General features: G+C 41.8%; 2 protein-coding genes across 8 annotated transcripts in view; both read right to left on the reverse strand.

Moving 5' to 3' along the window:
- MAML1 (mastermind like transcriptional coactivator 1) overlaps nt 1–4,103 on the reverse strand; it is a 39,069-nt gene extending 34,966 nt beyond the window's left edge. Inside the window, exon 1 of one of the 2 annotated variants that reach the window (XM_014581148.3) lies at nt 2,530–4,103. In XM_014581148.3, the coding sequence (XP_014436634.2) occupies nt 2,530–2,898 (369 nt within the window). In that variant the 5' untranslated portion in view covers nt 2,899–4,103. The remainder of the gene's footprint in view (nt 1–2,529) is intronic. The other variant, XM_014581147.3, reaches the window with a different exon arrangement.
- Nucleotides 4,104–10,538: 6,435 nt separating this feature from the next.
- The window catches only part of CANX (calnexin), a 32,381-nt gene continuing 27,645 nt past the window's right edge, over nt 10,539–15,274 (reverse strand). For all 6 annotated transcript variants that reach the window (XM_075900513.2, XM_075900514.2, XM_075900515.2 and 3 more), the window contains one exon: nt 10,539–13,795. In XM_075900513.2, coding sequence (XP_075756628.2) covers nt 13,760–13,795 — 36 coding nt within the window. In that variant the 3' untranslated portion in view covers nt 10,539–13,759. The remainder of the gene's footprint in view (nt 13,796–15,274) is intronic.

Here is a 15,274-nt window from a genome sequence, read left to right on the forward strand (position 1 = left end):
TTTCATTCGCTTTAAAATCCAAGTAACACAGAACAAAGCCTTCTAGAAAATGTTTTACATGGAACACTTTCAAATAAGTTCCATGTAGCTCAACAGCAGCATTGGCTGTTATATTACGTGGTTGATGCCTTAACTACATTTAAAAGAAACATTTATGAAACATTTTAAAATAAAATAATTGTTGAGAAATCAAAAGTGTAGTGAACATTCCAGACCATATTCCACCCCCTCCCACACACTGCTTCTTTTTGATAATTGTTACCTGACTGTTGGTGGTGAAACATCAGGCTCTAAGTTAAAATAGTACAGACTACACCAAAGAACTAAAATAAGCATCATACAAAGAGGAATTTTAACTGAATTACTAAGTGATCCAACTTTATAACTAAAGTAGCAAGATGAAGCAGCAGAGGCAACTCCTTTTACAGTCATGTATACTAGGAAAGAAGCAACAGGCCAATACAAGGGTCATTCTTACACTAAAAGCCTCCTCTGTTGTGTAAATCAACAGTTGGGAGGCAGTTTCCTGTACAAGAAGGGCTTCCCCAGATGCATAGTGCACTTCAAAACCACACTGTCGTTGGGGAATTTCGAGTCCTCATTATAATGCAAGCTAATGAGCTGAAAATCCTCATCCAAAGCAACTTAAAAGAATGCAATGAATCAAGACATTTTTTCAGAAGTTCTGTAGGAAGTGTGCTGACAGTCTAAGAAAGTGGATTCAGTATGTTATTAACAGCAGTTCCATCTATATTATCTAATAAGACACAAGTGTGAAACTTTGCAGTCCAGATGCAAAGCAAGAAGTCTTATCAGTTTTATGATCAACAAAGCAGGTATTTAAATCCTGGGTTCCACGACAACTCTACATTCAAGACCCAACCTGCTCTATGATACAGATTATATAAGTACAAATTGTTCCTTCTTTCAAGGATTTTTCTGCTCTATGATTAAGTTTGAGATTCAATTATAAGGATTTTTTTCCTTCAGAAAGGGCAAGGTATATATATAAGATCCAAAAGAATCATCAGAAAGACATGCATCAAACAACTTAACGAGGTAAGAAAACTGATTCATTTAAATGACACTTGTTCATACTACAGCCATGAAAAATGTTTGTAATCATAGTCATACTAAGGCCTAAATCATTGTGACCGGTTCTTCTCGTCTCTTACGTCGCCTTATTTTCATCCTAAGTGAACATTAAATACTACTACTGGTACAAGTGAATATTTCTGATTTGACAGCATTTCACACCCTTTTCACTTTTACAAGTTATTATACAGGACATTAAAAAAAAGCGAAGAATCAGGCCCTCTTCTATATGGATTTGAATAATGCATTCCACAACTTCAGTGCTGGCTGCATAAGACAAAAGGTAGTTATTGAAAGAAGGAAAGAAAGCACTAAGCATCTCACTAATACTTTCAATGTGCCAGATTTTATCCCAGTAGAATTCATTTCCAAATCCCAAAGGCAAAATTAAAGACAAATTTATGATTACTACTTTTGGCTGTGCCTTGAATTAAAGATTCGTAAATGGGTCCTTGTAAATATTTCTCCCACCCATTTCATCTTACGTAAAAATTAGATTATGTATGTGTATAACTGGAAAGGCGACTGATTAATGCCAAGAGGCTTCTTGAAAAGACCTCAGTTTAACAGTTTTTATGGAATTTAGGATACAGTTTACAACCTTTATTTCAATGAAGACTGTGGGTTACTTTTTAAATAGTTGTTCTGCTACACTACATTTCCCTGCTCCTTAGCTACATTATACCGAGCATTCTCAAGACCTCAAAACAAGTTAAATAATACTTTATTTAACAGTACAGCATCACACCCAATAATACTAGTGAGAAGAGAGGAGGTTACTCTTTTGAAGACTGAACTATTTTTAAATGGGTAGAGTGGGATCAGAGTATCAGTCACGATTAGCTCACATCTATCAGGAAAAGTGGCAAATCATCAGCTGCCAGTCGAGCACAGCTTCATTTAGCTCTTTGCAAGGATGGTGTAGTATTATTGGGTGTTACTATTTTGAAAAGCAGAAAGCTTCTAGTTAGTCAGAACCATCTCTACCGATCAACAAGAACCATGGTAAACAGTGGTATCGCCCATCTCCCTTCTTGTTCACTTCCAAAAAAATATGACAGTCACAGAACAAGCACTACCCCGGGTTGCTCTTACAGAGACAACTACAGGTCAATAAGCCAGAACCATAAATAGCCCGGCTACATGGAGCACAGTTCAAAGCTGCTAAAACATCTGTGATTTTTCTAAATAGAAACTGCTCCTGTCCCTCCCCGTCGCTAGGCTTCTGCCTGCGGTGTCAGGACCGGACGAGGGCAGTCAGGGCAGGAATAGCCAAGCGAGGAGTTTTCGTATGGACTGCCCAGAGACCTAACACGAACTCCTGCCAGTAAGGGCTGGGGGGCTCTCTCCCCTAGACCAGCCCAGAGGAGGAAGTAGCTCTGCCAGTTGGGCACCGTCTCACCCACCCCGCCTCGCGAACCAGCTGCTCCTTACCGCGATCAAGGTGCTGCTGCGGCCGTGCTGCTCGGTGCTCGCGGCGTCGGCGTCCAGGCCGTTGGCTCCAGCCCGGTCGGCGCTGCCCGCAACCCCAGCCGCCGGAGGAGGGGGGGCGGGCGGCGGCGGCGCCGGGGGAGGCTGGCGGTGCTTCCCGGCCCGCTTGGCCTTGGCCTGCAGGCAGCGCTGGTGCAGGGCGAAGGTTTGCTGTCGCTCCAGCTCCAGGCGCTCCGGGGACACGGCCTGGTAGCGGGACTCGCAGGCGCTGTGGTGCCGCCGGCAGAGCTCGATGCGCCGGCGGAGCCGCTCCATCACCGCGCTGTGCCGCGGCACCACGAACTCCGCCATGGGGCAGGGGGGCAGCACCATGGGCCGGGCACCGAGGGGGCCGCTGCCGCTCAGCGGCTCCTCACGCCGGCCCCACCATGGCCAGGGCGAGACCGGGGCTCCCCTCGAACCCTCCCCAGGCTGCCCTGAGGCCTCGCCCCCTCCCCAAGCGGGCTCCCTTCAGGCCTCGCCCACCCCCCACTTCCTCCTCTTACGCCCCGGCCCGACTCCGCTCCCCGCGCCCCACTTCCTCCTTCGCCCCGCGGCCGCTTCCCCCCCCCTCAGCCCGGCCCGGCCGGAGCCCGCGCCACTTCCCTCAGGCGCGGCGGCCGCCTCGCTGAGGCCCACAGCCCGGACTCCCCATTGTTAGCCGCGCGGCCGCCATCTTGGAACTGCTTTTCCCCTTAAGAGCCGAGTTCAGACTGACTAGGCGGGGCTTCCTGGGTGGTGTCTGACGTCAGGCGCACGGAGGGCGCCGCGGGAGATGACGGACATCTTGTCCAGCCCACCAGCTTGCCCGAGGAAGGAACCAGGGGCGGGGCCTAATGACGATCCTGTAGGCGGTGCCCTTTCACTGCATTTAAAAGGCATCGACGAGGAAGAGGCGGGGGCACGTTGAAGACAGCCAATGAGAAGCGAAGGGCGGAGCTGTGAGTGACAATTCGGTGGTCCCTGCTCGGGCCAATAGAGGGCCGGTATCCCTTCCCCCCCAGCGTCCAGGCCTGATGAATGAAGAACTAAGGAAGTGGGCTAGAACTGGCCACTGGGTGGGGAAAAGCGGGGATTAACCAAACCGGCTGATAAAACACTCAAGCCTATGACAGACAGCGCTGTTCCACTAAGGCAGATGTTTAAAAAATTAGACTAACCCAGCCATAGGTATAGGCACTAACTAGTAACAACTGGCTCCGGAAAAGGTCACAACTAGGGCTATAAGCCCTTGCTGCCTCTCTGGGGAGGAGAGGAAAAAGAGATGGAGGCAAAAAAGCAGGAGCTGGCTTAAAAGCCAGTTCTCCTCCAGGAGCTGGGGGGTGGTGAGAAGGGGCAGAAGTGCAACAGGATACTGGAGGAACTTCCACCTTTCAAAAGCAGGGAGCATAGGACCAGTAGGGAACTGCTTGAGCCCCTGCTCACTATGGTGCTTCTGCCTTTTAAATGTAGCAAGAGCCAGCAGGGTTCTTGCTACATTTCAAAAGAGAGAACAACCCTTATCGACTAATCAAATAGTTTATGCAAATTCCATCCACTATTCCATTAGGTGATTAACATCCCTAGTCTCAACTAGGAACTCAAGCCCCTTCTAGTATGTTTCTACTAAAGCCTTATTGGCAGTGTTTGCACCGGTCTTTCATCCTTGTGCAGTTTTCGCCATCCACATCAAGAATACTTTTTTACATGTGCAGGCCTGCCAAGGGGGTGAGGGATAAAAGGGGCCCAGAGCTCCTGGCTGCTGCTGGATGGTCAGAGGCCCAGGCCCTTTAAATCACCAGCACAACTCTGCCCAGTATGTTCCAGAGATGCTGAGTAGGGGACATGGTCCAGACAGCACCAGGGGGAAGCTGCTGCTGCTTCTGGGAGCACAAATCCCTCCCCCCCTTCTGCAAACCACCTTGGCTAAAGGACCCAGCGAGTGTCAGCTCACCTGTTTGTGCAAATGTGCACCTATGGGCAGACTGCTCATCAGCCAGGTAAAACTGGAATCTCCTGCATACTTGCACAAGTTACAGGGAACAACTGACCAGTTTGCCCTATGCTACTCATCAGTGCTCCAGGACGACCCCCCCCCCCCAAAAAAAAACCCACACACCTCCACAAAAATCAGTAATAAGGTTCCACTCCACAAGTATTAGAGTAGTAAAAAAGGAAGATGAGAGCACTACTAGAACAATCTTGATCAGTTGGTAAAATAGGTGAAACAGAAGCATGTACTCTCAGATAACTAAATGTAAAAGTGAACATCAAGGCCAAAAAAGCGCCCAACAAAAACGAGATCACAATGCATGGTACTTTTTAGGGTAGAGTTTTCTACCTTAACTGAAATAAGTTGGGGGGTAGAAGAGGGGGAGTAATGGTGGATTATCAAATTAACATCAACTCCTCTGCAATAATTGTGGCAAAGGAGGGGGGGGCCCTAATGTGATCCATAGGTGCATAAAAAAGGGCAATAAATTACACTTCTATTTGGCCTGAAAACAACTACTGCTGGAATGTTATTACTGGTGCTGATGTCTACAATTCATATAAGATGTTGGAATAAGGGTGTCATAAGAATGGTTAATGGGCTAGGAAAAAAACATAATAAAGGACACCAAGCTCATTTACTATAGAGCAGTTTTTAAGTACCACTGCAGAGAAATACTTTACAATAGGCTCTTCAATCTAGCAGCAAAAAAGGGTATATAATCCAATCCATTGGCTGGAAGCTGAAGCTAGACTAATACAGTTAACGTGCAAGTGTTTAACTGAGGATAACCAACCACTGAATAATTTACCAGAGGTAGTAACAGAATATAACACTAGCAAGTTTAAAATCAGGATTAAAGTTTTTCTAAAAACCATATAGTAATTATTTCAAGGAAGTTCTATCACTTCTGTTATACAAAAAGCTCTGACTACATAACCACAAAGGTCCCTTCAGGCCTTGGAATCTATGAATTTATATACTACTTTTCTTGAAAAGAAGCTCTGAACAGTGGAATCTGTATTCCAAAGTTGAGTCAGAAGAATTTACAGTATGGGAATACAGAGAACAAACCTTTTAGCAATGTACAGAAATGAACTATTCATACCATATGTTTTACTAGATTATGGGTTGTAATACAAGATTGTGCAGATGACCTATGAAAACTGTCATGACAAATGTTTTTTAAACTTGATAAGTATTGTATTTGGTGTGCCACTTGAAATGGGAGCATGTGTACATTCAAAAATTCTTGAGATTTCAAAAGTACTAAATTTACTAAGATTAAAGTATCAGCCAGAACCATGCATAGTAGAAGGTAGAGGAGTACTTACTGGTTCCTGCAACAGCATTATTATGAACTGGATAAGGACAAAAAAATACCATGAGCAGTAATCGATAATGAACCTAAAAAAGCAACATTTATAGAATAAACTGACAAGGGAAAAAACAGCAACCCTCAGAAAATCCACCAACTATGGTCAAAAAGAACAGATTCTTGATAATCGAAATCACAGCTGCAGTAATACAATTAAAATACCGAAGGACTATGACAGAGTTGTTGTGGATCCAAATCCCAGTCCTCTTCTAAAGTAAGTTACTAAACAAGTCAGGCACAACCTGAATACAGTTATATGGTTTGTAAAATTGATGACAAAGTATCTAGATACTGATTTTGTTTATTAAGGGCATATTAAATTTATTGGTGTTTTAAAAAAAATAGAACTTCCAAAAACTTGTTAAGCTTAACCCCTCTTAGCAGCAGTAGTGGCAAATTTATCAAGACTGGTGGCAGCAGATGAAAGAAAAAAAACTGATTCAAAACCCAGCAGTAACCCCCTAGTCTTAGATTTTTGATAGCTATGCAGGACAGATAGCTCAGGTGCTTCTAAAAACAGTCAAGTAAAAAAAAACTCGTCTCTAATTAGCATGGAACTTACAAATGGCTTACCCCAGTCAGGTTTTCACAAGTTCTGAAGTTTAGAAATTTTATACTTGCTACCAAGACTACTAAGAACATTATGGGAGGCATAGTCTTGAGAGGGTGTGTTACACAGCCCAAGCTAAGGTGAATCAAGAGGCAAAAGAGTTCAATTCACATCCTAATCTCTTCATCCAGCTCTTCTCCAATGAAAAATGTTTCATGTGGTATTAAGTTTGAGAAATTTGAGTCTCCAAATTTAAGCTCCGAGTCGGTTACTTGTAACTAGAGGTTCTTCAAGATGTGTGGTCTCTATCTGTAGTCCAGTGAATGTTTACATATGCATATTATTCATCCAGAGCTGGATAATTTAAAATTAGTAGTCTCTTGGTTCATGTATGCAACCTGAACTCACCTCATGGGTTTTGTCACAGGTGAGAAAGAGCAGGGTAGACTAAATGCATCTCCTGCACCTTCTCTACTTCAACAGATTCCCAGCAGAGGGGAAAGAGGGCATGAAGTAGAATACAAACAGGGACCACACATCTCAAAGAACCCATAGTTGCAACATACAGGTAAGTAATCTCTTCAAAAGAGATGGTCTCCTATTGTAGTCCATTCAGGAGCTCTAGTTAGTACCCCAATTGGAAGAGAAAAGGTGAGGGAGAAGGCATCTGTTGGGGATTCCTGTTACAATGCATAATGCATATCAAAAGGTGTGAACAGAACTCCTCCATATGATATCCCTTAGTGGCACTTAGTGGAAGGAGGGCCCTGGTCAAAGCCTAAGATTTTGATGAGAGGGCCTGCATCTTTGTGGGTTAGCTAGAGGTTGGATAATTGATAAAACTGTAATGCAGCCCCAAATCCACTTGTCATATGGAGACTACCCACCCCTTAATTCTTTCAAATATTACAAAAAAGCAGCCTGGGAGACTCTCCTGATTGGTTTCATCTGTGGAAAGTAAAAGGTAAGGCCCAGCATCTAGCTAGTGGAGTCTCCATTCCCCTTCCAATGCATGCAGTTTCAGTAAGAAAACAGGATGATTAACATGCAATTGGGAAATAACCTTTGGCAAAAGTTTGGGTTGAAGATGTATGGATAAAGTATCCACACACAGTGTTGTGAAAAGGTGGCCTACTATCACAGCCCTGAGCTTGCAAACCACTCACACACAATCCATCAGGAAGACAACTTTCGTAAAAAATGAGGGGCAACGAGCATGACATCTGCAACTCAAAGGGCAGTTTTGTTCATGTATATAGGGCCAGGTTATGATCCCATTGGAGATAATGGATTGTATAGGTGTGAAAAGTTCTAGAGGCCCTTCCAAAATTTAGCCAGCCAGCCAATGTGAGGGTAAAGATTGAGTGCCCTTAACATTGGGGGGCAAAGAGGCACTAACTGCTGCTAGTTAGATCTTGATAAAACCAAGGGCAAGACCTGGCAACCTTAAAGGACAAGAGATACTCTAGGACAATGGGAACCCTAACTCCTTCTGAGGAAGACTTTTGCACCCAGGAGGCAAAGTGCCTCCATATGGCTCAGTACCTACACCTAGTGGAGTCCTTCTTGCCACTGGAAAGGGTATTTTGTATTTGTGAGGAACACACACATTCAAGATGATGCCCATCCAAATACAATGCTGAGGGGAAGCACCCATGGAGTGGGATGGCTGATGGAACGTTTGTATCGGTAGACTGAGGAAAGGAATGGGGAAACGGGCATGAAGACATGTGACGGTTAAGAAAGCAAAACCGTCTGGGCTAGCGGGGGACTATCAAGATGACTGTCGCTTTCTCCTATTTGATCTTGGTGTAGTACCCAAGGTAGGAGCAGGAGAGAAGGTAAGAGGTCATAACCGAACAGGGTAGGATGAGAGCATAAATGCCAAGAGTGCTGAGCCAGACCTCCACTTAAGCAATATGCGTTCAGAGAGGATGCAAAGGAAGTCCGTGGTCAGAGGTCCACATTTGTTGAGACCTGTAGTAAGTTGTTGCAGAGTTCCCACATGTAGTTGATCATGAGCCGTCTCCTGAGCAATTCTGCAAATCACTTGAGGTTTCGTGGGGGGGGGGGGGGGGGAAAGAGCTTGCAGAAAAGATTATCTAGAGGTGCATGCACCAGTTTCAAAGGGTGACTTGCTTCTCAGCACTTCAGTGGTTGCCCTTTTGCCTGTTTGTTGATGTAGCTGTAAGCACACCATTGTGGTAATGTCCAACAAAAAAATAAAGTGAGAACAGATGCCGCAGACAAAGGCCTGGCATGTTGATGTGGATTCTGGATTCCTGAGGGCTCTATTATTCCCAAGTCATATGTACATCCATATGCACACCCCGGCCTAGAAGGGAGGTGTCTGTGATGATAGTCCTTTTCAGGAAGGGAGAGCAGAAAGATCCACAGATCTAAGGCAGCTTGATACAGATTCCCTCACTATGACTGGAAGTAATGGAAGGAGTCTCCTTTCTTAGTTTTGGAGGAATACTTATGGGTCATGCTTCCTTGCCTCCTGACAAGGCCCCAGCATGGCATCCATAACAATGGTACAACTGATGCCAGACCCCGATTCTGCAACAGGAGGGGGTGTCTCAGGCTTATCTACAAGGAAGTTCCCTGGCTTTATGGCAACTTCTACAAGATGTTTTAGATGGAGAGCCCAACCTTCAGGTATGCCTTGGCAAGGACTGGTAGATATTGCACCTGGATGCAATGTGGCCTTCTTCCAAGCACTAGGCAGTGTTTGTCACTGTCTGGGGGGGAGGGGGGGGGGGAAAGAAGCGGGCAGGAGGCACAAATTTTAAATCTGAGGGGTCTTCAGCATTGTCCAGTATCTGTGCACAGGTACAGAGAAAAAAACAGGTCCCCCCCCAACTATTCAACTCTAAAGATACTAGAAACTAATAATAAAAACAGTAACAATCTGTAACACTATATTCAAGTTTAAAAAAAGTGTCAAAAGTGAATGGACACCAATTATTTCCTTCTCACTGCTGCATGGTGTGGATTGTAATTGGAGATCCAATTGGTCTACCCTGGCCTTTATGACCTCAGACTAAACCATAAAGTGTGTTCAAGGCATGTGCTCAAACCAATAGATACTACTACTTTTAAATTCTCTGGCTCTCAACACACAATGCACATGTGTAAACCCTCACTGGAATACAATAGAGACCATCACTTGAACCATACATATTAAGGAATAATTGCTGCATTAAAGTAAACTTAATTTCAAAAAATTATTAACTGGTGTAAGGGAAATATACTGAAATTGCTGTATGTATGTATGTACGTACGTACAGCAAGGTAGAGAGGACATTCTACCATTCTTCATGTCAAGTGCTTGGAGTAGTCCAAAACCCCACTGCTTTTTAAAATGGAATTAGACTGCAGGCTCTGGCTATTCGCATATAGAAGTAGTCTATTTCTGCAGTTAGTCAATAAGGTTGGAACACCGGGACTTACAAATATTTGTAACAGATTTCCAGAGATATCCAGTCCTTGGATTCAGTAGATTTGCTAGCTTTAAACAATATGCATACCAACAAAGCTTAGGATTTTACTTTTACCATCTTAAAAAAAAACAACAATGTATTAACTTCATTCAAATGTTTAAGTTTCACAGCTTTTAGCAATGAAGGCACCCTTTAAAGCAGAGTAGGCAGATATCATGCTGCCTATGCTATGGAGATAAACACGTTTTGTTTATGCTCTATTTATAAACACTCCACGAAAGAGACATACCACATCACGAGGCAGGACTTAATTTTTAACACTAGTTCATAAAAGTGTCAAAAATCCAAGGCTTTTTGGCCCATCACAGCTATTGGCTTCATTTTGACACTGCATTTACTACCAACTCTAATCGCACTGTGTGCCTATAATAAATCCCATCTGGTATTCAGCTCCAATAGCTACCCCTTTCTCCAGATATTCGTCACCTGCTGAAGCACAGTAGTCTTTTGCTTGATTATTACAATTGCCATTAAACAAGGCTGCAGCTCCTCTTCACCTGGATACTGAAATCCCAGAGCCAAAAAGCCTTTAGCTGTTTCTTAGCCAATTAGACAAAGAAAGCTGTCTAGATTTAAGTTTCTTTATTAATCAGAGTAAACTTACATTTATAACTTATCCAATATATTTATATATGCATACTGCATCTACAATTATCCTTTTTCAAACAAAACAGACAGGACTTTTCTGTGAGAGAAGTCACAGTTCTCATTTAGCAACACTTGAGGATTTTGCTTTTGAAACCATTTATGGAGGCAATACTGGCATTTAGAGATAAGTGCATATGGGGATGGCAGAGGGGTGCAGAGAAACTAGTCACTAGCACCATGTTTGCGGTCACAGGTTGAATGGAGCCATGTGTAGAGATAGAACTTGTTTACCAGTAATAAATATTTGTAAGAATACCCTCTCCATCCCAGAGGTCCAAATCTTAGACATTGTCAAATATATTTTACAATCCATACAGTCTCAAGTTCTGTTAATTCACTGAATTACCACAAATTCTGAAAGGCCAGTTTCTATCTCACTAACATCTTAGCAAACTTACTGGTATTTTCTTATGTTTCTTTTACCTCCTTTCACAATCACAGTTCCAAGACAACTATTTTTCAGCATTTTCAAAACACTCTTTACTATTTCAGATACTAAAGATTTGAATGTTAAGAGTCGTTTGGCTCTGCAGAACTAGTTAGCACAAAGTGTCTTCATAAAAAAAGGAAAGAATTCAGGTTTTGCTATATAAAGACCAAAGACAACCCTTTACAAAAGGTCCATTTATCACTGCACTTCTGTGCGTCTTCTGCTTACTAAAATACAGACTTCTTTCCAAGTATTCTTAAGAGTCACTAACTGTTCAAATCACAGGTGGGAGACACCTGAAGTGTCAGGTATTCAGAAAATAGTATTAGCTTGAATAAATGTATTCTCCCATTACCTGGAAGTGGACAGATAACAATGACAACCCTTTCAACAAGAATGGAATCATATCCTTTATCTATTCAAAAGAGGCTTGCAATTTAAACACTGGAGGCAGCATTAGATGCCATGACATCTTAAAAACTGAAGTGTTTCTACCTATTGTGAAGTTTCACCATTCAATGTAGTGACTATTCAAAATTTGTACTATGGTACCAAAAGAAAGCCATCACATGCAGACAGGAAACCTTTTCAAAGAGGTCCTGTAGAAGCAAAGACTTGTACATTAGCAATATTATTTCATAGCTGATGTCTGCCAAGCATTTCAGAATTTCATCTCTAGTAGTATTTTGGAAGAGTGCATGTATGTAGGGAAAATGTACTGAAAGTTAAGGCAGGTTGTATAAGATTAAAAAAAACAACATTAACTGGAGTGAATTAAAGTAGGTTTAGTGCCGGAGATAACCACAAGAGACCATCTACACCTATTTTTATCCAAGAGGAACTTAAATCACATCTCTATAAAAGTTATCTAGAGAACCAAGAACTAATTTAAAAGCAGTGCTTATAAAACACGACAGCTTCCAACATCAAGGCAAAAGCTATTGGGGGAGAAGGGGAGGAGATGTGTTTAAGAAGTGTGTAAAGAGGTCTGATTTCCAGAAGCCAGTCATTCTTAACAGTCTAAACTTACCATGTTTTACTTGAGTACTAAAATCAAGCAATCCGGCTATGCATTTATGATCACTGTATTTAACCCCTCCCCCCCAAAAAAAACCCTCTTGGTTCAAGACAATCATCCAGATAATTAGTTTTTAAAATGTTAGACATTGGTAAGATAGTTTTAAAATATTGGGGTCATGTTTTTGCTTCTATAGTTTTTCTTCCCCTTCTAACCTAACCAAAAACAAATGGAAAGTAGGAGTGTTTCTATTCAGTGCAAGGAGAGCAATTTAAAGTCATTCTGAACAAAGACGGCAGAAAGCTAATCTATGTAGAAATCTTCCCTCCTAATCCCATTTTGGTACATTAATGAAAGCATCATAGTTTACCCTCTTAGAGGTATGTTCTGTGGGTAGTCATTTACATTCCACAAAGAAACAAAAACTTTAGCACAGTATAGTATATTAGACATGACATTTAAAAAAAATTTATTTAACTGATTTGGAACCCCCTATATTCACAATTTAGAATGCAACTGTATATGAAAAGCAGATTAAAGACTCAAATGGTTACACAGTAGGTTATTCCACATGCTCCTTCCCCATCTACAAATACTGACATCTCTGCTTTTGATATGAGTCTTTAGGTCAACTTGTCTATTCTTTGCCCACCTCCATCTGTTCAGGAGTTTAAATACAGCGGCAACAATAAGGAGATTAGGGACACTGTTGTAGTCAGTGTTTGTATCCTGGAAAGGAGTAGGTATAGCTTAAAAACCCCACCCCTTTGCCCCATCAAAAAAGTTTAATAGTGAGCCAAGCATAAAGTAATTTTCAGCAATGCAGGCCAACTCACACCCTAAAAAAGCTGCACAGAAGCAGAGAAAGCTAGGGCAGAGTGAAGGAAAAGTACTTTTAAAATAAGAACTCCCAGAACCCCTAATCACTGCCTATGAGAAGAGCTCAAGAAATAAAGAATCAGACATCTGGCCCCTGTGAGTCTTGCAAGATTAAGTACCATAATAAAAGATACCTTAAAAGCCCCCACTACCTTAAGCCAATTGTGAACACTTAACTGGGCAACACACTTATTTCATGGCCTACCTATACTTCTCCCTCATCAATTAAAGGAGAGGATTTATTGGGAATATAAACATATATCTTACGTATATTTCTTTACATGGACTTTAGCTTTCTTCCCAGCCCTAATCTCCTTATTTGAGAGGGTTTAAAAAAAACCAACACAGTAACCATGACAACTACTTCTTTAACATGACGACCAAATTTAAGGGATATACAAGCATTGCCAGGAATTTCCATTTTATAAAAAAAATAGTTATAAAAACTGCATTTCACCAACTAGCGTTTTTCTAGATTTGTTATTTTTCATTGATCGATTAATACATTAAATTAAGCTAAGTTTGAGAGACTGGCAATGTTCTACCAATCTATTTAAAAATAAAAAGGTTAGTTTTGTTACATTCCAAAATCCACAGCCCATTACATTAAATGCATCTTTCTACAGGAATGATGTTCTTTTTAAAACAGATGATTGCAAATATTTTACTGCTAGACACTCAGTTATATTGGATAGTGTGACTGGAACCTGTAGATGGTGAAGTCTTGAGGTTTGTCTGAGTTTCAACATAAATGGTGTCCAAGGTCCTCTCCCAGAACCATGTTGGGGGAAAAAATAATCATAGATCAAGTTCTTATGATTTTTTCAATCTATTCACAGTTTCTTCCTCCTGCAGTATTAAAATAAAGTCAAAGTGTCAAAAAAGGTATGGTCTTATTCTTTGAATTTGCTATTAAGATTAAAAATAGTCTTAAATGTTTATACAAATTAAACAGTTTGGAATTATGGCACTACTACATTGCAAAAAGAATGAACTTTTGACAAAGTCAACAATTAGTAAAGCTTCCATTTCGTTTTATTCCGGTAATTCCTGACATACTAACCCACTTTTCAAGGTTGATGCACAGTATTTACTCTGAAATTTAGATGAACTGTGACCTTCCTTTGTTTCCACAAAGAAAGTGTTCTTTAAAATTTGGTTCTAATATTGTGATGCAGTAAGAGGAAAATGTTCTGCTACCATGAAAGCACGCACTCCAGATTCCCTATAAGCACAACAGAAAGTCTGTGTCCTTATTTCTTGGGTTACTGGTTTTATGTTCAAACAGACAGACAACTGTCTTTTACTGTGATCGTGCCAAACAAAATGTTCTTGTCTCTGCAGGGCAGCTATTTACTAGCAGACTTCCACCATTATTCCAGCCCACATCTTTGCAGTATTAAATAATAATAGATAAGATACCTGGGTACCAATGTAGCTTTTAGCCAGATTTTAAATACCATTACTTCAAAAATCCACTGCAGCAAATTAGGAATCCTGGCTAGTTGCCTGATTACAGTGGCACGATTTTCCAGCGTGCTTAATGGAGTTAATGAAGACTCCCACTGAAATCAGTGGAAGTCTTACCACAGATTTGGTACCATCACCCATCACATGGTAGGAATCAGGCCAATATTCAGTGCTTTTGAAACCACCACCAAAAAACACACTGTATAGGAAGGCTCAACTATCCTTTCACCTCTAGAAAAAGTTCCCTCCAAAAACAGGAAAGAAGCAGATTATTACGGGTTACTGGAGGATTTCATTCCATACAGACCCACTGGTTATTCTGGTACCCTTCAAAATGTGCAGTTTTATATAAAAGATTTAGGAACAATTGGATCATCTTGTCCATCCTCACTCATGCCAGTACTACAGATTACTGAATTTTATACTAACCAAATCATGAACACCTCAAAAAACAGTACCCAATGGAGTAACCATGTAACAGCTAAAAAAAAAAATTCAGCAGTTACACGCCTACCACCCAAAACTGCTGCCTCTGATACAGCCCAGGCTTATCAGTCAACTGTTTAATCATGTAAACAGTCACATCCTTACTTCCCAGTAGAGGAGGGTAGCTGTGGCAGTGGGTGACAGGTAGGCAGGGAACTTGGTTCCTGCAGTGAGACCACCCACACAACAAAGCCCCTTTCCCTTCATTGTAGCCCAGCAAATCTTTGCTCTCCTAATCATCTCACTGTATTACTCTTGGGTGGGTCAGGGCAAGTTTCTCTCTAAGCTTAGGAAACTCTAGACCAAAGAATAAGAGCTTTATACATGTACGTATGTTCTCATATCCTGCCCATCATTTTAGTAGTGCAAGCG

The sequence above is a fragment of the Pelodiscus sinensis genome, chromosome 16 (assembly GCF_052426305.1).
Source record: "Pelodiscus sinensis isolate ZL-2025 chromosome 16, ASM5242630v1, whole genome shotgun sequence".
Classification (NCBI taxonomy): Eukaryota; Metazoa; Chordata; order Testudines; family Trionychidae; genus Pelodiscus; species Pelodiscus sinensis.